The sequence below is a fragment of the Erythrolamprus reginae genome, chromosome 12 (assembly GCF_031021105.1).
Source record: "Erythrolamprus reginae isolate rEryReg1 chromosome 12, rEryReg1.hap1, whole genome shotgun sequence".
In the NCBI taxonomy this organism is placed as follows: Eukaryota; Metazoa; Chordata; class Lepidosauria; order Squamata; family Dipsadidae; genus Erythrolamprus; species Erythrolamprus reginae.
This window is the reverse complement of record NC_091961.1, coordinates 5237038-5259324: the sequence shown is the minus strand read 5'-3', so window position 1 is coordinate 5259324 and position 22287 is coordinate 5237038. Positions and strand designations below refer to the sequence as shown.

General features: G+C 40.9%; 1 protein-coding gene across 3 annotated transcripts in view; it reads left to right on the top strand.

Moving 5' to 3' along the window:
• PDLIM2 (PDZ and LIM domain 2) overlaps positions 1–22287 on the top strand; it is a 79162-nt gene that overhangs the window by 44398 nt on the left and 12477 nt on the right. For all 3 annotated transcript variants that reach the window (XM_070765388.1, XM_070765389.1, XM_070765391.1), the window contains exon 7: positions 19018–19178. In XM_070765388.1, coding sequence (XP_070621489.1) covers positions 19018–19178 — 161 coding nt within the window. The remainder of the gene's footprint in view (positions 1–19017; positions 19179–22287) is intronic.

The following is a 22287-nucleotide window of genomic DNA, read 5'->3' as shown; positions in this document are numbered from 1 at the left end:
AAGACTTTCCATGATAATAAGCCCAATTGGGCTTTTGAGTGAATGGCAATAAGGCCAAGTGCTTATTTCAGGGTTCAAAAAAATATAAGATAGGGTCTTATTTTCGGGGAAACACGTTCTCTGTGTCTGTCTGTCTGTCTGTCTCATTCGTCTATCATCTGTCTGTCTGTCCATCCATCCATCCATCCATCCATCCATCCATCCATCCATCCATCCATCCATTCATCCATCTATCTAGATCATCTGCCTGCCTGCCCTGTTTTCCCCCAAATAAGACATTCCCTGATAATAAACCCAATTGGGCTTTTGAGTGCATGGCAGTAAGGCCAAGTGCTTATTTCAGGATTCAAAAAAATATATGTCAGGGTCTTATTTTGGGGAAAACACGGGTCTTTCCACTTAACAATGCTTCGACCTGCTATTCTCTTTCCCTTTTACGGAACTTGTATGCTCGCCTCTTTAAGTGGCTGGCTCGTTCCTCTCCATCGCCCCCAGCTAGCCGAGGGACTTCTGTAGCCTCTGTGGGCCCTTCAGGCTTAATGTCTCGGCTGTGGATCTTCTTGCTTTGAACCGTCTTCTCTCCTGCACATGTCTCTGCAGCCCACAGCACACCTGGCTGGCTGGGGACCTTTGTTTGTTCCTGCCTGAGGTCTCCAAGCAACAAATGGGATCCAGGGAGGCAAAACCAGTTTGGGGAGATGCTGCTTGCATCTTTTACACAAGGGGCAGGGTGAAGGCCTTCCTCCCGAGGCCTATTAGATGTATCTCTTGCAAATAAATCCTCGATTGCCTCAGCCAAAGAGACCTCTTGAAGGTAGTTCAAGGGGGAAACCCCGGTGTGAATTTGCAGCCTCTCAGGATGCTTAGAGCGGTGCAGAAAAGAAGTCTAGAGAAGTGGAAGTTAAGCAGCTAAGCTTTTCAGTGATATTAGCAGCTACCTGAGAAGGTCTGAGCTCTCAAAAATCATATATAGAGCGCTGGTGAGACCACATTTGGAGTACTGTGTTCAGTTCTGGAGACCTCACCTACAAAAAGATATTGACCAAATTGAACGGGTCCAAAGACGGGCTACAAGAATGGTGGAAGGTCTTAAGCATAGAACGTATCAGGAAAGACTTCATGAACTCCATCTGTATAGTCTGGAGGACAGAAGGAAAAGGGGGGACATGATCGAAGCATTTAAATATATTAAGGGGTTAAATAAGGTTCAGGAGGGAAGTGTTTTTAATAGGAAAGTGAACACAAGAACAAGGGGACACAATCTGAGGTTAGTTGGGAGAAAGATCAAAAGCAACGTGAGAAAATATTATTTCACTGAAAGAGTAGTAGATCCTTGGAACAAACTTCCAGCAGACGTGGTTGGTAAATCCACAGTAACTGAATTTAAACATGCCTGGGATAAAAATAGATCCATCCTAAGATAAAATACAAAAAATAGTATAAGGGCAGACTAGATGGATCATGAGGTCTTTTTCTGCCGTCAGTCTTCTATGTTTCTATGTTTCTATATCAGGTTATATTTCTTCTTCCCCTCTTCCTCCTCCTCCTCCACCACCGCCACCACCACCATTACCACCACTACTCTTTTATCTGTATCAAAAAAGAGGGTTGTGAAAATATTGACTGACCCCTCGCATCCTGGACATAAACTGTTTCAACTCCTACTCTCAAAACGTCACTACAGAGCACTGCACACCAAGACAACTAGACACAAGAACACTTGGCCAATAAAGAAATCTATTCTATTCTTTTATTTATAAGTATTTATTTATCATTTATTTATTTATTTATTAGATTTGTATGCTGCCCCTCTCCGTAGACTTGGGGCGGCTAACAACAATAATAAAAAACAGCATATAACAAATCTAATATTAAAATAACTAAAAACCCTTATTAAAAACCAAACCTACACACAAACATACCATGCATAAATTGTATAGGCCTAGGGGGAAGGAATATCTCAATTCCCCCATGCCTGACAACAGAGGTGGGTTTTAAAGAGCTTACAAAAGGCGAGGAGGGTTGGGGCAATTCTGATCTCTGGGGGGAGCTGGTTCCAGAGGGTCGGAGCCACCACAGAGAAGGCTCTTCCCCTGGGTCCCGCCAGACGACATTGTTTTGTCGACGGGACCCAGAGAAGGCCAACTCTATGGGACCTAACTGGTCGCTGGGATTCGTGCGGCAGAAGGCGGTCCCGGAGATATTCTGGTCTGGTGCCATGAAGGGCTTTATAGGTCATAACCAACACTTTGAATTGTGACCGGAAACTTTCAAAACGTATATCTACTATTAATTTCTTGGAAATCAGGGCCACTTTGATAGTTAGGCTGTGTAAAGTATTTTCCCGTGAGAAAAGTTTCAGTCACTCTTAATAACCCTCCCCCCTTCTTATGTTTGATGAAGATCAGTTCCAGTCTACAATTGGAGGTTGCGTAACCCTGAAATGAAGCGTTGGGATTTAAATCCATGGAGACAAATCTGCTTCACTTGTGCCATTCCAGTGGCTGCATTTTTACTGGTTCATTCAGATCAATAGTTCAGTTAAATCCATAAATCAGTTGCTTACATCCTGAAGGTTTTAAGCAGATGTCAGAAGCAAACGATAATGCCCTGCCCTGTGAAACTATAATAATCTAACAAAAATATTCAACTCAACATTTTTCTCCACCCTTAGTCAATGTAATCCTGAGCCCTGAAGGACACATCAAACTGGTTGGACTTAATGCTTTTGTATGTTGTTCAATCTGGATTTGGCAAGTCCGTAGCTCTCAAGAATGTTCACTCTGCAATACTTTTCCCTCTCTCCCCCCTCCCTTTCTTCCTCTCCCTCCCTCTCTCTTCCTCTCTCCCTCCCTCTCCCTCTCTGCTCCTCCCTCACTTCCTTTCCTCCTCCCTCCCTCCCTCTCTCTCTCTTCCTCTGTCCCTCCCCTCCCTCTCCTCCTCTCCTTTCCTTCCCTCTTTTTGACTCGTGTAGTCCTCAATGTTTGGAACCCATACCTCATTTCTGACATTAACACCCTCGAAAATGTCCAAAGATACTTCACCAGAAGAGCCCTTCACTCCTCTACCCGTAACAGAATACCCTACGAGACTAGACTTGCAATCCTGGGTCTTGAAAGCTTAGAACTATGACACCTTAAACATGATCTATGTATTGCCCACAAGATCATATGCTGCAACGTCCTGCCTGCCAAAGACTACTTCAGCTTCAACCACAACAACACAAGAGCACACAGCAGATTCAAGCTTAATATTAACCGCTCCAAACTTGACTGTAAAAAATATGACTTTAGTAATCGGGTTGTCGAAGCGTGGAACTCATTACCGGACTCTGTAGTATCATCCCCTAACCCCCAACATTTTACCCTTATCCACGGTTGACCTCTCCAGATTCCTAAGAGGTTACTAAGGGGCATACATAAGCGCACTAGAGTGCCTTCCGTTACCTGTCCTATAGTCTCTCCTATATCCTCTATAACCTTCATTGTGTATTATTGTGTACAGTGGTCCCTCGATTTTCGCGGGTTTGAACTTCACGAAACGGCTATACCACGGTTTTTCAAAAATATTAATTAAAAAATACTTTGCGGGTTTTTTCCCTATACCACGGTTTTTCCCGCCCGATGACGTCATACGTCATCGCCAAACTTTCATCCGCCTTTAATAAATATTTTTTAAAATAAACTTTAATAAATAAACATGGTGAGTAATAATCTAAATGGTTGCTAGGGGAATGAGAAATTGCAGTTTAGGGGTTTAAAGTGTTAAAGGAAGGCTTGTGATACTGTTCATAGCCAAAAATAGTATGTATTTACTTCCGCATCTCTACTTCGCGGAAATTCGACTTTCGTGGTCGGTCTCGGAACGCATCCCCCACGAAAATTGAGGGAACACTGTATTGGACAAAATAAACAAATAAAATAAATAAATAAAATAAAATAAAATAAAGGCAGGTTGGCAGCCATTGTTTTTTCTGCAGCTCTGATTCTCCTCTGAATCCTGTGTCAGTCTTGTTGGGTTGCAGAACCAAACCAGACAGTTTTAAAGGTGCAGACTCAAGGATTCCTCTGTAGAACTGGACCAGCAGCTCCTTGTAGTTACGATCATCATTGTGATTATTTCCACAATGCAGAGGTAACTCCTCGGCCCTGCACTTTCTCCTCTCTGCAGTTGTCATGAAGGTTTTCTTGAGTTTTGCAAGCCAGCTTCCCAGGGTGATCTTCTGGAATGATTGTGCCCTGCTAAGGAACTTTTTCTGCCTCGCCTCCTCCTATGGTCTTTGAGGTCTTGTCTCCATGCCCGTGGGTCCTGGCATTTTCCCTCTGCTGTTGCTCTTTTCGGTTGGAACTCATGTTTGTTTGCTTGCTTTGGCTCCGCGGACAGGTCCTGTCTGTGCTTTTGATATATTCTGGGGCTGTTTTTCAAGCCCAAATTTTTGGGGAGGAGAGGTTGGCCCAAAACATACTGCTTGCCAGCTGGCATCCTTAGTCGTCCCAACTCTACAAGGCTTTGCTTTCTCCTTGTGATTTTTCTTTCCCTTCCAATATTTATTTGCTTTATTTCTTGGCCCCTGTTTTGGGTGACCTCCTCCAACCCAGCCGTTGCCTTGTTCCGAGGACTCAGATTTGAAGGTTGGAAGGCTAATGAGCTGACGCTTGGGCCTGGGTGGTTCTGCTTTATCTTACTTCCCCCAGAAAATTCCTTAATAGGACAGCTTCCCAGAAACCTCGGGAATTAATGTCACTTGTAGAACACGCTCTACATGGGGCTACCCTTGGAGACCGTTCTGAGGCTTCAGCTGGTTCAAAATTATCACTGGGGAACAATTTAAAACATAATTTCTGTTGAGTTTAAAACATAATTTCTGCTGAGTTTGATTGTTGAGCTTTTTTATAGTTAATTAGGTATGCTGGTTTCAAAACTAGTTAGTTTTCTTTTACCACCTCTACGCTTTATATATATATAATATAGTTAAATTGGGCAACATGAGCATCAAATTGCATTTTTTGCCAGACCCATCCTCGAATACAGCTCATCTGTTTGGAACCCATATCGCATCTCAGACATTAACACCCTTGAAAATGTCCAAAGATACTTCACCAGAAGAGCCCTTCACTCCTCCACTCGAAACAACATCCTACGAGGCTAGACTTTCAATCCTGGGCCTAGAAAGCCTAGAACTAAGACGCCTTAAACATGATCTAAGTATTTCCCAAAAGATCATATGCTGCAACGTCCTGCCTGTCGGCGACTACTTCAGCTTCAACCACAACAACACAAGAGCACACAACAGATTTAAACTTAATATTAACCGCTCCAAACTTGACTGTAAAAAATATGACTTCAGTAACCGAGTTGTCGAAGCATGGTACTCATTACCGCACTCCATAGTGTCATCCCCAAACCCCCAACACTTTACCCTTAGATTATCCACCGTTGACCTATCCAGATTCCTAAGAGGTCAGTAAGGGGCGAGTACAAGTGCACTAGAGTGCCTTCCGTCCCCTGTCCTATTGCTCTCCTATATCTCCTATTCCTTTCTTCTATTCCTATATCTCTTCTTCTATTCTTTCATTGATATGTTCTATTACTATACCTTCTTTTCTATTCTTTCATAGATATATTTTCAGTTTCAGTTTCAGTTTAATCAGATTTGTATGCCGCCCCTCTCCGCAGACTCGGGGCAGCTCACAGCAACAGCAATACAAGACAAATCCAATATTAAATTAATTTTACTATGAGTATCTCCTGTATAACCTTCATCATGTATTTTACTGTGTGTGTGTGTGTGTGTGTGTGTGTGTGTGTGTATATATATATATATATATATATATATATATATATATATATACACACACATACACGTTTTTTATGTCGGATCACCCTGGTATATTGAAGGAACGTCACAGCTCCTTTTTGCCTCTATGCCCAACCCAGGACCATTTCAAGGCAGTTAATTTATTCATAGCCGACAACTATATTCTGTATGTATCAAATGTTTTTAGCTGGAATTTTAAAATTAAGGGAGATTAGGATGGTCCCATTTCGGCCGAAATGGGACCATCCTAGTCTCCCTTAATTTTAAAATTCAAGCTAAAAACATTTGATACATACATACATATACATAAATACATACATACATACATACATATATATGACGGTCTTGGTATAATCGGGTTTCTTCCCGTGTAGGATTTGGAAATTTCTGGCAACGTTTCGACGAGGTCCCACTCGTCATCTTCAGGCTGGTGTTTCTGTCCTTGTTCTAGGGCGAACACTGGTGTTTCTGTCCTTGTTTGCCCTAGAACAAGGACAGAAACACCAACCTGAAGATGACGAGTGGGACCTCGTCGAAACGTCACCAGAAATTTCCAAATCCTACACGGGAAGAAACCCGAATATACCAAGACCGTCATACCTGTACCCGTGAAAATCTACGAAAACATATATATATACCCACTAAAACCCTCATTGTGTATTGGAATGAATAAATAAAATAATAAAATAAAATAAAATGAAATAAAATCTTGGTGCAGTCAATGATGATCAAGGTGAGCAATTCCACCAAGATTTGAAGGTCATGGAGGCACGGTATCAAGGCAGATGGATGTACATATGATGGCAATGACTCTAATGTTTTCCAAGCCCTAAGTCTTTGCAGGGTTTTTCTCATTCCTCGAACTTGCTCCGAATAAGTTTCTTTCCAGCCCTAACCAGGTGCTAACGATGTTCCCAGCTCTTACCGGCTTGTAAGCTCTTTCATTGTCACTCTCCGCGAAGAATGTTTTCCAAACCCTGTCTTTGTGCGTCTTATACTCTGAAAAATATGGTAGGTAGGTATTTTGCGGTCAAGAATCGGAGGTCCTCATTAGAGAGGAAAGGAGGCCACTCAGAAAGGTGCAGCTTGATGGGACTCCTTCCCTAACAGATCAGAGTGTACCAAGTTTAGGAAGGCTGGACCAGATGGTTTCTTTTGAAATTGTCTATTCTTACAAATTCTTTCGTTTCTTGGGCGGGGTGGGGGTGCTAAGGAAGATCACAGGCAATGCTGACGAGTGTATTTCTGTCAAGATTCCTGCAGTTTTCTGGTCCCAGAAACATATTGTTTCTATTTAGGAAGAACTCATCTCCCCCAAAAAAACCTCTTCTGTCTCCAAACTTTTTAAGCAGGAGCAGCTGGAAGTGCCAACGAGGATTTACTATTTGTCTAGCGAAAATATGCCTTTAGATGAAGAAGCTGCTAGAGGTTGGGAAGAGCAAAGCACACAAACCCATATATTTGAAGCATTAAAATATGCTTGTCGGAAAAATAAAAGTAAAATAAATAAATTTATTGGATTTATATGCCGCCCCTCTCCAAAGACTCATGTAAAATGCATCTAACTGTAGGATCTAGGCAGAGAAGAGCCACAAAGTGCAGAGAAGAGCCACAAAGATGATTAGGGTACTGGAGGCTAAAACATATGAAGAACGGTTGCAGGAACTGGGCATGGCTAGTTGAATGAAAAGAAGGACCAGGGGAGACATGAGAGCAGTCTTCCAATATCTCAGGGGTTGCCACAAAGAAGAGGGAGTCAACCTATTCTCCAAAACACCTGAGGGTAGAACAAGAAGCAATGGGTGGAAACTAAACAAGGAGAGAAGCAACTTAGAACTAAGGAGAAATTTCCTGACAGTCAGAACGGTTGATCAGTGGAACAGCTGGCCTCCAGAAGTTGTGAATGCCCCAACACTGAAAGTTTTAAATCTGATGTTGGATAACTATCTGTCTGAAGTAGTATAGGGTTGACTAAGCAGAGGGTTGGACTAGAAGACCTCCAAGATCCCTTCCAACTCTGTTGTTGTTGTTGTGTTGTTGTTGTTGTTGTTGTTGTTGTTGTTATTATTATTATTATTATTATTATTATTATTATTATTATTATTACATTACGCAGTCCTAGGTGCTTGGGAAGCGCCCGACTGGTGATGAAATACGAAATCCAGCATAGTGATCTCGTTTGCTGTGTTGTTGTTGTGGTTGTGGTTGTGGTTGTTGTTATTATTATTATTATTATTATTATAATTATTATTCCAATATTTTGAGGGGTTGTCACAGAGAAGAGGAGGTGGGCCTACAATCCAAAGTAGGGGGTCTTTAACCTTGGCCACTTTATGACTTGTGGACTTCCACTGCCAGAATTCCTCAGCCAGCGCACTTCTAAGGTCCTTTCCAACTCCATTACTCTCTATTTTCTGTTTAGCTGAGTGGAGAATTGTCATTCTGGTGGATTCTCCCAAGAGTAACTTTCAGGCTTTGCTAACGCTAACAGAGAGCTGGAGGAGGTAGATGCTCCATTAGATCCGCCATGAATATTATGCATTCACTGGTAGGCCTCTCCAATGATCCTTGTTGTTTGATGCTGGATTAAATCCTCTACAGCAGCCAGCTGAATCTCAAACATATGTGGAAGCTCTGTTGAGGCTGATGTGGGTAGTTTAAATGGATGTGGCCTGCAGCCAGCTGGCCTGCATCACAATGCTCCTGGCTTCTATTGCCAAGCAAATTTGCTGGTGGGGGGTATTTAGTTAACGAACGGCTCAAATCGGGAGCCAGGAGAAAAACAGGCTGGTCTGAAAACCCCCAGAAATCTAAACGCTGAAGGACGCGAGATAGGGGTTTTGTGATTGTAATTGAGGGGGTGTCTGATTTGGGGGGTAACTCAAGTCCAAAACCCGATACTAAAAGATATATGAGCCAGGGTGCTATCATAGTACTCCTCCAGACTTCAAATACTACGGTTAGACAGTCTACAACTATGTCGCCTCCGAACTGACTTAACTGTTGTTTATAAAATCATACACCATGATGTCATTTATTTATTTATTTATTTATTTGTTTGTTTGTTTGTTTATTTATTTATTAAGGGGCGTGCATAAGTGCACCAGTGTGCCTTCCGTCCCCTGTCCAATTGTCTCTCCTTATCTCATTTATCTTTTCTTCCTTTCAAATATGTTCACCTATACTTTTATATCTTATCTTCTATTCTTTTCTTTACTTATATTATTACATATCTTTCTCTTCCATGTGTATTATGTATTGGACAAAATAAATAAATAAATAAATAATTTTTTATTATTTGTCAAACAAGTTTATTATTATAGTACATATTAACATAACATAAGTAGAACATAGTAATAGAAAGGATAATAAGACAGTAGGACAGGGACATTAGGCACATAAGTGCACTTAGGCACGCCCCTTACAGACCTCTTAGAAAAGGGGAGAGGTCAGTCCTTCCTGTTAGTGACTACTTCACCTTCAACAACAACACAAGAGCATAGATACAAACTAAATGTAAATGGCTCCAAACCTGACTGCAGAAAATATGACTTCAGCAACGGAGTGATCAATGCCTGGAACTCACTACCTGACTCTGTTGTTTCTTCCCCAAACCCCAAGATCTTCAACCTTAAATTATCTACTGTTGACCCTCTCCCCTTTTCTAAGAGGTCTATAATAATAATAATATTAATAATAATAACAACAACAACATAATAATAATAATAATAATATAATAATAATAATAGTAGTAGGTCTGTAAGGGGTGTGCATAAGCGCACTATTGTGCCTACCGTCCCTGTCCTTCTGTCCTATTATCCTTTTTATCACTTCGTTATACATTGTTATGTTAATACAAACTATAATTCTATACTTGTATGACAAATATAAATAAATAAAATAAATGGTTCGAACACTGATTTCATACCAGATTTTCAGATCCCTATTTAGCAAATCCTTGACACTTTTTTTTTAATTCACCCAAACTGTTCTAGCAATTGAAAGGACTTAAGAGGAGAATAATAAGATGCAATTTCCCTGGTGACTTGGAGAAGGCTAGACAACACGAAATAGGGAGCAGTGAAAACACAGGGCAGGAATGTAGCTCCGACTCCCATCTCTTATGCTTATGCAAACAAGCCCATTAATGTGACTCTTCCACATACCTCCGATAGTCCTTGACGGCTTTAAAAAGGGAGAGTGGGAATTATCTTCTCAAAGGCTCCATCCTAAACCCCTGCGGACAATTCTCATTCATCCGGTTTCTTCGAGCATACGATGGTTTAGATAGATGGATAGAATTCTTTATTGGCCAAGTGTGATTGGACACACAAGGAATTTGTCTTGGTGCTTATGCTCTCGGTGTACATAAAAGAAAAAGATACACTTGTCAAGAATCATGTGGTACAACACTTAATGACTGTCACAGGGTTCAAATAAGCAATAATAATAATAATAATAATTATTATTATTATTATTATTATTATTACTATTAGATTTGTATGCCGCCCCTCTCCGTAGACTCAGGGCAGCTCACAACAATAACAAAGACAATGTAAGAACAAATCTAATAATTTAAAAAACACTAAAAAACCCATTATTAAAAGCAAGCATACACACAAACATACCATGTATAAACCGTATAGGCCCGGAGGAGATGTCTCAATTCCCCCATGCCTGACGGCAGAGATGGGTCTTAAGAACTTTACGAAAGGCAAGGAGGGTGGGGGCATTTCTAATCTCTGGGGGGAGCTGGTTCCAGAGGGTCGGGGCCGCCATAGAGAAGGCTCTTCTCCTGGGTCCCGCCAAACGACATTGTTTAGTCGACGGGACCTGGAGAAGGCCAACTCTGTGGGACCTAACAGGTCGCTGGGATTCATGCAATGAAGAAACAATCGATATTAATACAAATCTTAGGATACAAGCAACAAGTTACAGTCATACAGTCCTAAGTGGGAGGAAAAGGATGATGGGAATGATGAGAAAAACTAGTAGAAGTAGAAGTGCAGACTTAGTAAAACGTTTGATAGTGTGGAGGGAATTATTTGTTTAGCAGAGTGATGGTGTTTGGGAGAAAACTGTTCTTGTGTCTAGTTGTCTTGGTGTGCAATGCTCTGTAGCGACGTTTTGGGGGTAGGAGTTGAAACATGTCCAGGATGTGAGGGGTCAGTAAATATTTTCACTGCCCTCTTTTTGACTCGTGCAGTATACAGGTCCTCAAGAGAAGGCAGGTTTCCACGAGGGGAGGTGGAATTGTAGCCCCAAAGCAAAATTTCTTTTCTGCTCTCGCAAATTACATTGCTGAAATTAAGCAGATGTTATCCTTAAAAAAGAAATCAGTTGTGCCATTTTCAGAAATGTTTTTTTAAAACATGTCAGCAGGGACCACCTACTGCAAGTCAATAGTGTGTAACCCTCTGGCTTTGTCAGCTATCCTTAGTTGGATCTCTGGGGGGGGTTCTTCTAGTAATTATCCAGATGTTTTGTCTTGTGAAAACAATGCAAGTTCTGCATTTCCAGAAGATCTTAATGAGCCAAGGAACTTACAAGCGAGGAGTGAGGCTGTCCTTTTTGGTAGCCCCACCCTTAAGCCATTGAAATCTGGCTAGCGTTCAGAATTGTTTGTTTATTTTATTTTATTGTTTGTTTATTTGTTTTGTCAAGTACGTATTGGTGGTATACAGAGATATAATAATATTTATATACATTTGATTTGATTTTATTGGATTTGTATGCCGCTCCTCTCCGTAGACTCGGGGCAGCTAACAGCAGTAGTAAACAGCATATGACAATCCAATATAAACAGTTAAAAACCCCTATTGTAAAACCAACATACATACAGACATACCATGCATAAAATTGTAAAGGCCTAGGAGGAAAGAGTATCTAAATTCCCCCATGCCTGGTGGCAGAGGTGGGTTTTAAGAAGCTTACGAAAGGCAAGGAGGATGGGAGCAATTCTAATCTCTCGGGGGAGTTGGTTCCAGAGGGTCGGGGCCGCCACAGAGAAGGCTCTTCCCCGGGCCCCACCAAGCGACATTGTTTAGTTGACAGGACCCGGAGAAGACCCACTCTGTGGGACCTAACTGGTCGCTGGGATTCGTGCAGCAGAAGGCGATACATGATGCTAGTAAGAGAGAAACATTAGGACAGGGGATGGAAGGCACTCTGGTGTATTTATACACGCCCCTTACTGACCTCTTAGGAATCGGGAGCAGTCAACAGTGAATAGTCTAAGGGTAAAGTTTTGGGGGTCAGGTGTTGATACTACAGAGTCAGGTGGTGAGTTCCATGCATCAACTACTCGGTTACTAAAGTCATATTTCCTGCAGTCGAGTTTAGAGCAGTTTACTTTAGGTTTGTATTGTGTGTTGTTGTGGTTGAAGCTAAAGTAGTCGTTGACAGGAAGGACGTTGTAGCAGATGATTTTATAGGCTGTGCTTCAGTCGTTTTTAAGGCGATGTAGATCTAAGCTTTCTAAACCCAGGAGTGTAAGTCTAATTGCGTAGGGTTCTGTTGCGAGTGGAGGAGTGGAGGGCTCTTCTAGTAAAGTATCTCTGGAGGTTTTCTAGAGATGGAACTGGACTGAAAGTAAATCACAAGCGCTGAGCCGAGGGTGTTGCATCTTCATAATGACTAATTCCACTTAAGAACATTATAAGACCTTTGAAATTTCTGGATGTATTTCGAAGGGAATTCCGTGTGGAGCCACATCTAATAATTCAGTCGTGCCAAAGCAGTGCCATGCATCACCATAGCCACCTCTGTTTGGGGGGAGAAATGGGGTGGAGTTGGCACAAATTAAGCCAAGGGCCCTATAGCCACACAGCGTCACCAAAGCATTCTTGTTTCCTGATCGAGCAAATCAGAACGTCTAAAAACGTTGAGTCATTAGTGAAACTACTTCTCATTTCGCTATTAGGTATTTTCCTAATCGGAGTGATTTTTTTTTTTTTTAATTTACTGAAGGCAAATCATGTCAGACTAATCTCATTGATTTCTTTGACTATGTCACAAAGGTGTTGGATGAAGGTGGTGCCGTGGATATTGCCTACCTGGACTTCAGCAAAGCCTTTGATACGGTTCCACATAAAGAGCTGATAGATAAATTAGTGAAGATTGGACTTAATCCCTGGATAGTTCAATGGATTTGCAGCTGGCTGAAGCGTAGACATCAGAGAGTTATTGTTAATGGCGAGTATTCTGAGCAGAGTCAGGTTACAAGCGGTGTGCCACAAGGATCTGTTCTGGGTCCTATTCTTTTTAATATATTTGTGAGTGACATAGGGGAAGGTTTGGTAGGGAAGGTTTGCCTATTTGCCGATGACTCTAAAGTGTGCAATAGGGTTGATATTCCTGGAGGCGTCTGTAATATGGTAAATGATTTAGCTTTACTAGATAAATGGTCTAAGCAATGGAAACTGCAGTTTAATGTTTCCAAATGTAAAATAATGCACTTGGGGAAAAGGAATCCTCAATCTGAGTATTGTATTGGCAGTTCAGTGTTGGCAAATACTTCAAAAGAAAAGGATTTAGGGGTAGTGATTTCTGACAGTCTCAAAATGGGTGAACAGTGCAGTCAGGCGGTAGGGAAAGCAAGTAGGATGCTTGGCTGCATAGCTAGAGGTATAACAAGCAGGAAGAGGGAGATTATGATCCCACTATATAGAATGATGGTGAGACCACATTTGGAATACTGTGTTCAGTTCTGGAGACCTCACCTACAAAAAGATATTGACAAAATTGAACGGGTCCAAAGACGGGCTACAAGAATGGTGGAAGGTCTTAAGCATAAAACGTATCAGGAAAGACTTAATGAACTCAATCTGTATAGTCTGGAGGACAGAAGGAAAAGGGAGGACATGATCGAAACATTTAAATATATTAAAGGGTTAAATAAGGTCCAGGAGGGAAGTGTTTTTAATAGGAAAGTGAACACAAGAACAAGGGGACACAATCTGAAGTTAGTTGGGGGAAAGATCAAAAGCAACATGAGAAAATATTATTTTACTGAAAGAGTAGTAGATCCTTGGAACAAACTTCCAGCAGATGTGGTAGATAAATCCACAGTAACTGAATTTAAACATGCCTGGGATAAACATATATCCATCCTAAGATAAAATACAGAAAATAGTATAAGGGCAGACTAGATGGACCATGAGGTCTTTTTCTGCCGTCAGACTTCTATGTTTCTATGTTTCTATGATGGCTACTTTCGGTTTACTATTTTCAACAGTGGAACCTTTACAGGTTCTCTTAAGATGGAATGGAAATTGTTCCTTTGGTCTGTAGGAGTAAAAATTGATGTTGAACGTAGAAAGATGACTCAGTCAGACTCTCTGTCTGTCTAATTCTCCAAGATCTTTAGTAAAGATCTGTTGCATCATTTCTTCCCTGGTACTTCTACCTGAAGATGCTGAGAATTACACCTGAGATTGTTTAATATCTAGAACTTTGATACTGAGCTACAGTCTTGATACCAGCATTGATGGCCTGGACTGTCTGTCTGTCTGTCTGTCTGTCAGTCAGTCTGTCTGTCTGTCTGTCTGTCTGTCTGTCTGTCTGTCTATCTATCTATCTATCTATCTATCTATCATCTATCATCGTAACAACGAACTAAAGGGTCCCCATCAGTGAACTGTTGGACAATATTACTCGGTTTGTCATGTAGATGGTTGAGTGGTTCAGGGTGGGGAATTTGTAGTGGGTGGGACATTTTATTCTATTTTTTATCCTATTTTTAAATTTACCTATTCTGATTTTATGTATGGTGGGACTGGTCTCTGGGTGTCACACGACTTTCGTTGCCAATGACAATTCGTTGTTTTGACAATGACAATAAATTTATTATTATTATTATTATTATTATTATTATTATTATTATTATTATATCAATTATCTATCTATCTATCTATCATTTATCCGTCTGTCTGTCTGTCTATCTATCTATCTATCTATCTATCTATCTATCTATCTATCTATCTATCTATCATAGAAACATAGAAACACAGAAACATAGAAACATAGAAGTCTGACGGCAGAAAAAGACCTCATGGTCCATCTAGTCTGCCCTTATACTATTTTCTGTATTTTATCTTAGGATGGATATCTATCTATCTATCTATCTATCTATCTATCTATCTATCTATCTATCTATCTATCTATCTATCTATCTATCTATCTATCTATCTATCTATCTATCTCCAACATTGGAAGTTTTAAAGAAGATGTTGGATAACTATCTGTCTGAAGTGGTGTAGGGTTTCCTGCCTAAGCAGGAGGGAGGACTAGAAGACCTTCAAGGTCCCTTCCAACTCTGTTGTTGTTGTTGTTGTTGTTGTTGTTGTTGTTGTTAGTATTGGTATTAGTATTATGAAGAGAGGCAACTTAGAACTAAGGAGAACATTCCTGACAGTCAGAACAATTAACCAGTGGAACAGCTTGCCTCCAGAAGTTGTGAATGCCCCAACACTGGAAGTTTTTAAGCAGATGTTGGATAAACATCTGTCTGAAGTAGTGTAGGGTTGGAGTAGAAGACCTCCAAGGTCCCTTCCAACTGTGTTGTTATTGTTGTTATTGTTATTATTATTAGTACTACTACTACTACTATCTCCAATTAGCACGCTCAGTGAATTGAACTGTTCACTCTTCCTTTTTGTTCTTTCCCCGCTGTTGCTGGTACTACAGCCCTTTCTCATTCGGCTACTACGGTGATATTCCCTTCAGAGCTGGAGAAACTCGAAAAATCCGAGTGCCCCCTTCTGGTTAGGGAGCCATCCTTCAATGAGAGATCTAGCAGGGTGACTTTTGGACTATATGTTGCCCCATCGGGCCATCAGATAGGTCCACCCAAGGCTTCAGGGCAAGGATTAACAAGTATGAGTAGCCATCCAAGAATGTCTTCCTCCCCTTTTACCCCCACACATACACACACACACCCTTTCAGGAAATGAGTTCGGCGTGGGTTACACATTTAATTTTAGCACTATTGAGGAGCCAATCTGGGAATACTCCCTTGCACAAGCGTCTGTCTTTGTTTCCGATAATAACTTATCTAATGTAGCTTGTTTCAAAGAACTTCGCAATGAATCGCACATTTTCTCCTGGTGAGGTAATACACCAAGTTCCTAAAGCCGGTGGAAAGGGATGGGAAGGCTGATTGTGGTTGACTTTGTGGTGCCGTGGTTTGATCCCTGCTACCGTTAACAAGTTTTGCGGAGTAGTTGTTGGCACTCGTGGTGGTGTGGATACCCTGCCATCCGTTCTGCATTCTCCAGGGAGGGAAGTGAGAATGAAATAAGAGCATTGCAAGGGTCTACACAGAGAGGTAAAGTGTGAGAGGGAGCCTCGGAGGCCTAGTGGACAACCATTTAAATAGGAGCCAGCCGTGTGCAGCAGCTGCCAAAAAAGCCAACACAGTTCTAGGCTGCATTAACAGAGGGAGAGAATCAAGATCACGCGAAGGGTTAATACTACTTTATAAGGCCTTGGTAAGGCCACACTTGGAATCCTGCATCCAGTTTTGGTGGCCACGATGCAAAAAGGATAATAATAATAATAATAATAATAATAATAATAATAATAATAATAGTAATAGTAATAATAACAACAACAACAATAACAACAACAACAATAACAATAATAATTTATTAGATTTGTATCCCGCCCCTCTCCGAAGACTTTAGAAAAAGTGCAGAGAAGTCCGACAAAGACAATTAGGGGACTGGAGGCTAAAACATATGAAGAACGGTTGCAGGAACTGGGCATGGCTAGTTTAATTTTTTATTTATTTATTTATTACTTAGATTTGTATGCCGCCCCTCTCCGAAGACTCACAACACGTGGAAACAAATCATAAATAATCTGACAATTTAAAATATTAAAGATTTAAAAAAAGACCCCATATACTAACAGACATACACACAAGCATACCATATATAAATTAAACCATGCCCAGGGGAAGATGTTTCAGTTCCCCCATGCCTGACGGCAAAGGTGGGTTTTAAGGAGCTTACGGAAGGCAGGAAGAGTAGGGGCAGTTCTAATCTCCGGGGGGAGTTGGTTCCAGAGGGCCGGTGCCACCACAGAGAAGGCTCTTCCCCTGGGGCCCGCCAACCGACATTGTTTAGTTGACGGGACCCGGAGAAGGCCCACTCTGTGGGACCTAATCGGTCGCTGGGATTCGTGCGGCAGGAATGAAAATGAAAAGAAGGACCAGGGGAGACATGATAGCAGTGTTCCAATATCTCAGGGGTTGCCACAAAGAAGAGGGAGTCAAACTATTCTCCAAAGCACCTGAGGGTAGAATAAGAAGTAATGGGTGGAAACTAAACAAGGAGAGAAGTAACTTAGAACTAAGGAGAAATTTCCTTTCCCTTTGGCTTGCCTTAATAAATTATCGATGATAAGCCACGATAAGCCGGTAATCTTTACTACCCCTCTTTCTTAAATACAAGTGTTTAAAAACATTTAAAGCTTTTTAAATGGTATTGATGAGGATTCTCCTTCTATCACAATTTTTTTTTAAATTGGCCAAGTGGGATTGGACCCACCAGGAATTTGTCTTTGGTGCAGATGCTCTCAGTGTACATAAAAGAAAAAGAGACATTTGTCAAGAATCAGGAGGTATAACACTTAATGATTGTCATAGGGGTCAAATAAGCAATGAAGAAACAATATTAATAAAAAACTTAAGGATACAAGCAACAGGTTACAGTCATACAGTCCTAAGTGGGAGGAAATGGGTGATAGGAATGATGTGAAAAAACTAGTAGTTATAGTAGTGCAGACTTAGTAAATAATTGGTTTGTGATAAAAGTTGAGAGAAGATTTATTTCTCTCTACCCAAAAACGAAAAGCAAATCCCAACAACTCTTCTATTCCCAATAGAAAACTTGCATTTTGCTCCACAGGAAAGATTTTGGCTTATTGGGATTACAGGATAAGGGTGAAGTGGTTTTAGGAGGAACATTTAAACTTGATAGAACTTGACCATCTGTGTTTATGTGTCTACATAACAGTTATGAGGGTGCAGAAAAACCAAAGATATTAGATGTCCTGAGACTTGTAGAGTTTTGTAAAAACATATTTCTGGCTTCCGTGGCTGGTTGAGAAGGTTTATTTGAAAGATTGCTGGCAACGTTTACTGAAATCTTAACAGCCGGTTGGCCAGATTGCATTCCGGTGGTTTTGGTGGGTGTGACATTTTACCCCCTCTCCCTTTGTAACTCTCCCATTTTCCTTCCTTCCTGTGTGGTTATTTATCTAACTTTGCATCATATGTTTAGGTTGCCGAAGCTTGTCTTTCCTGATGCAGAATTTGGGTTGTTGGGTTAAACCTAGCTTTCAGCCTCTTTTGTTATTTAAATAAGAGTCTAGGACAGGGGTGGCAAACCTATGACTTACCTGTCGAAGGTGACACACCACGACATTCTGGGTGACAGTCCAGCATTCATCAACACCCAAAGCCAAGCAGTTCAGATGCCCTAGATAGGAGGGCGAGAAAAAATGGTTGTCTCTATGTGTGTATGTGTATGTATATATAAAAAGTTATATTTGCAAAATATTTTGTGATTGATTGCGGCAGTCATATTTGTTAGTGGACTTTTTTATCAAATGTCATCCTTCTGTCTGTCTATCTATCTCTATTTTTATCTCTTGTCTCTTTTTACCTGCCTGCCTGCAGGTCTATTTACTATCTATCTATCTATCTATCTATCTATCTATCTATCTATCTATCTATCTATCATTTATCCATCTATCTATCTATCTATCTATCTATCTATCTATCTATCTATCTATCTATCATTTATCCATCTGTCTGTCTGTCTGTCTATCCTATCTATCTATCTATCTATCTATCTATCTATCTATCTATCTATCTATCTATCATTTATCCATCTGTCTGTCTGTCTGTCTATCCTATCTATCTATCTATCTATCTATCTATCTATCTATCTATCTATCTATCTATCTATCTCTACCTACCTACCTACATACCTACCTACTTATGTCTTTCTGCCTGCCTGCCTGCCTGTCTGTCTCTATCCCTCCCTCCCTCCCTCCATCCATCTATGATATCAGTTTAGTTCTATGTTATTAAAAAAATCATATTTGCAAAATGCTTTGTGATTGTGGCAGCCATCTTTGCCAGCAATCTACGTGATGTCATCCTGCTGTCTCTTTTCCCACTACTCCAGGTACCAGAGCAAAGGAACGTCACCCATTCCAGAGAGTCTCCCGTGAACGTGCTGCCTCCGTTAAACGGCTCTCCATCCCCTGGTAGATACTCCTTCTCCAACCCTTGGGAGGTCAGGAAGGACCAGGAAAGAAGTCCATCTTCCTATAACCGCAGTCACAGGTATGTCAGCGCCCCAAATAGCATCTGGGAAATATATCAGATCCCTGTCCAATTCTCTCATCCAAGGTTCAATTGATTAAGAGAGCCATCTTGGTCACGCCTTTGCCATCCCAATACAGTAGTACCTCTAGATACAAGCCGAGCTTCCACTAGGTGGCGCAAGAATTCCTTGCTTCCAGTTATCTCGGCTCGAAAAACAAAGTCTAAAGTCATTCGTTCTAGATGCGAGTTGATCGACATACGAGCTCGGGTCTGGAACGAATCAAACTCGTATGTCGAGGTACCACTGTACTTAACTTCCTTCCAGTATCCCACCCAAGTTAAGGTTCATTTCCCATTCCCTCATGCACAAATTCATCACGAGGACCAGCCCAGGTGCAGGAATTTCAACAACCTCCTCCTTACATCCATTGGTACGGAACAAAGGATGACCTTGGACTCTAAGAAAGGAATTTGTTGTGTCTAGTAACTTTCGCTCTCATGCAACTACCTCTCCCAGTTCCCGTGACACTATTCTATTGTGGCAGGCCGAAATCTCTAACTCCACATGAGGGCTTAGGCCTGACAGTAACTGTCAGGGGGTTTAGTTTTTAGATATTATATTTGACTTCTTTTATTGCTTTGTACCTTTTTATATTTATTATTGTTTTGTAAGCTGCCCTCAGTCCTTTGGGACTGGGCGGCATAGAAGCCAAACAAAAAAACAAATAAATAAATAAATATAAGCTAGCTAGCTAACTAACTAGCTAACTAACTAACTATGCCTGGTTTTTAATGGATTAAGTAGGAGAGATGGAGAGAGGAGGGGAAGGAGAGAGAGAGAGAAGAGGGAGGGAGGGAGAGAGGAAGGAAGGAAGGAAGGAGAGAAAAGAGAGGGAGAGAGGAGGGAGGGAGAGAGAGAGAGGAGAGATGGAAAGAGGAAGGAGGGAGAGAGAGAAGAGGGGGAGAGGAAGGAGGGAGGGAGGGTTCTTTTTTATTTCTTAGTTCCACTGTGGGTCTGTCCATTTCTGCACCAGACAATATTTTATATAGTATCTTTTCTTCTGTGGGGGTTTCTTTGTTTTTCCATTTTTGTGCAAAAGCCAAATCTAGCAGCAGTCAAAATGTTTAGTGTTAAATATATTGTTCCTTTATCGTATTCATCTATAGCAATACCCAATAGAAAGAGTTCAGGTTTTAGTTCTATTTTTAACATTAATATTTCCCCCAGCCATTGTTTTGATTCGATTCCAAAATTCACATGCTTTTGAGCATTCCCACCACATGCAATTTCGCCACTTCCATTGTTGCGCTGCCAAACCACACACCTTTCCTTTGTGTGTGCTTTCTGCTCCTTCCTTATTGATAAAAGGAAGGGCATGTGTGTCTTTCCCCATTTTTTTTTTATTATTGATACACAAGTCTCTTCAAGAAGCAGCATAAAGAGCGATTGACAAGAGTTTGGGCGTTGACCGCTTTGAACTAAACCTATGAACGTGGTCATTCTCAGAGTTCAGTTTGTACACTGATGTTATACGATTGTTATATGCCCAGTCCAAATGAACCCACTGCGGGATGGAGGCCTCTGCGATGGACCACAATCTGCCATGCTGGTCCACTGTAAGTTGTTTAGAAACATAGAAACATAGAAGACTGACGGCAGAAAAAGACCTCATGGTCCATCTAGTCTGCCCTTATACTATTTTCTGTATTTTATCTTAGGATGGATATATGTTTATCCCAGGCATGTTTAAGTTCAGTTCCCGTGGATTTATCTACCATGTCTGCTGGAAGTTTGTTCCAAGGATCCACTACTCTTTCAGTAAAATAATATTTTCTCATGTTGCTTTTGATCTTTCCCCCAACTAACTTCAGATTGTGTCCCCTTGTTCTTGTGTTCACTTTCCTATTCAAAACACTTCCCTCCTGAACCTTATTTAACCCTTTAAAATATTTAAATGTTTTGATCATGTCCCCCCTTTTCCTTCTGTCCTCCAGACTCTACAGATTGAGTTCATTAAGTCTTTCCTGATATGTTTTATGCTTAAGACCTTCCACCATTCATGTAGCCCGTCTTTGGACCCGTTCAGTTTTGTCAATATCTTTTTGTAGGTGAGGTTTCCAGAACTGAACACAATATTCCAAATGTGGTCTCACCAGCGCTCTATATAAGGGGATCACAATCTCCCTCTTCCTGCTTGTTATACCTGTAGCTATGCAGCCAAGCATCCTACTTGCTTTTCCCTACCGCCTGACTGCACTGTTCACCCATTTTGAGACTGTCAGAAATCACTACCCCTTAATCCTTCTCTTCTGACGTTTTTGCTAACACAGAACTGCCAATACAATACTCAGATTGAGGATTCCTTTTCCCCAAGTGCATTATTGCATTATGTTTTTCGATAGATGATTTTCAGCTTCCTCAAATTAAGTCTATATGTGTGTTAATATGTGTATTAAATCTATATGCGTTTTTAGATGAACCGAGATGCAGGTCCTTGGAGTGGGGAGGGCTTTGTTCATTTTTCAGCACAGGAATAGCACTTTTTAATTTTTTAAAAAAATGTTTTTTAAGTACCATATTTTTCAGCGTATAAGATGCACTTTAGTTTTTGGGGAGGAAAATAGGGAAATGAATCTGCTTAACAGGTATTAATCTGACTAGCGTTTTTAGCCAGCACATTATTTTATCCCCTGGTTAGGGCTTTTTTTAAAAAAACTTTATTTAGAGAGAGTAACAATGAAAGAGCTTGCAAACCAGTAAGAGCTGGGAACATCCTTAGCACCTGGAAAGAAACATTCAGAGCAAGTAGAGCAATGGAAAAAACCCTGCAAAGACTTAGGGCTTGGAAAACATTCTTCACAGAGAGTAACAATGAAAGAGTTTGCAAGCTGATAAGAGGTGGGAACATTGTTGTACCCGGTCAGGGCTGGAAAGATCGTTAGCAGCTAGTTATATTACATTCGGAATATAAGACGCACCCAAATCAGCCTCTTTTAGGGAGGAAAAAGCTGTGTCTTATACTCTGAAAAATACGGTAAGTAGACACAAATAAAACAAGCATACAACAAACATTTGGGGCATTTATAGCCCCTCTTCTGCCAGAAAGTGTTACCAGATATATGTACA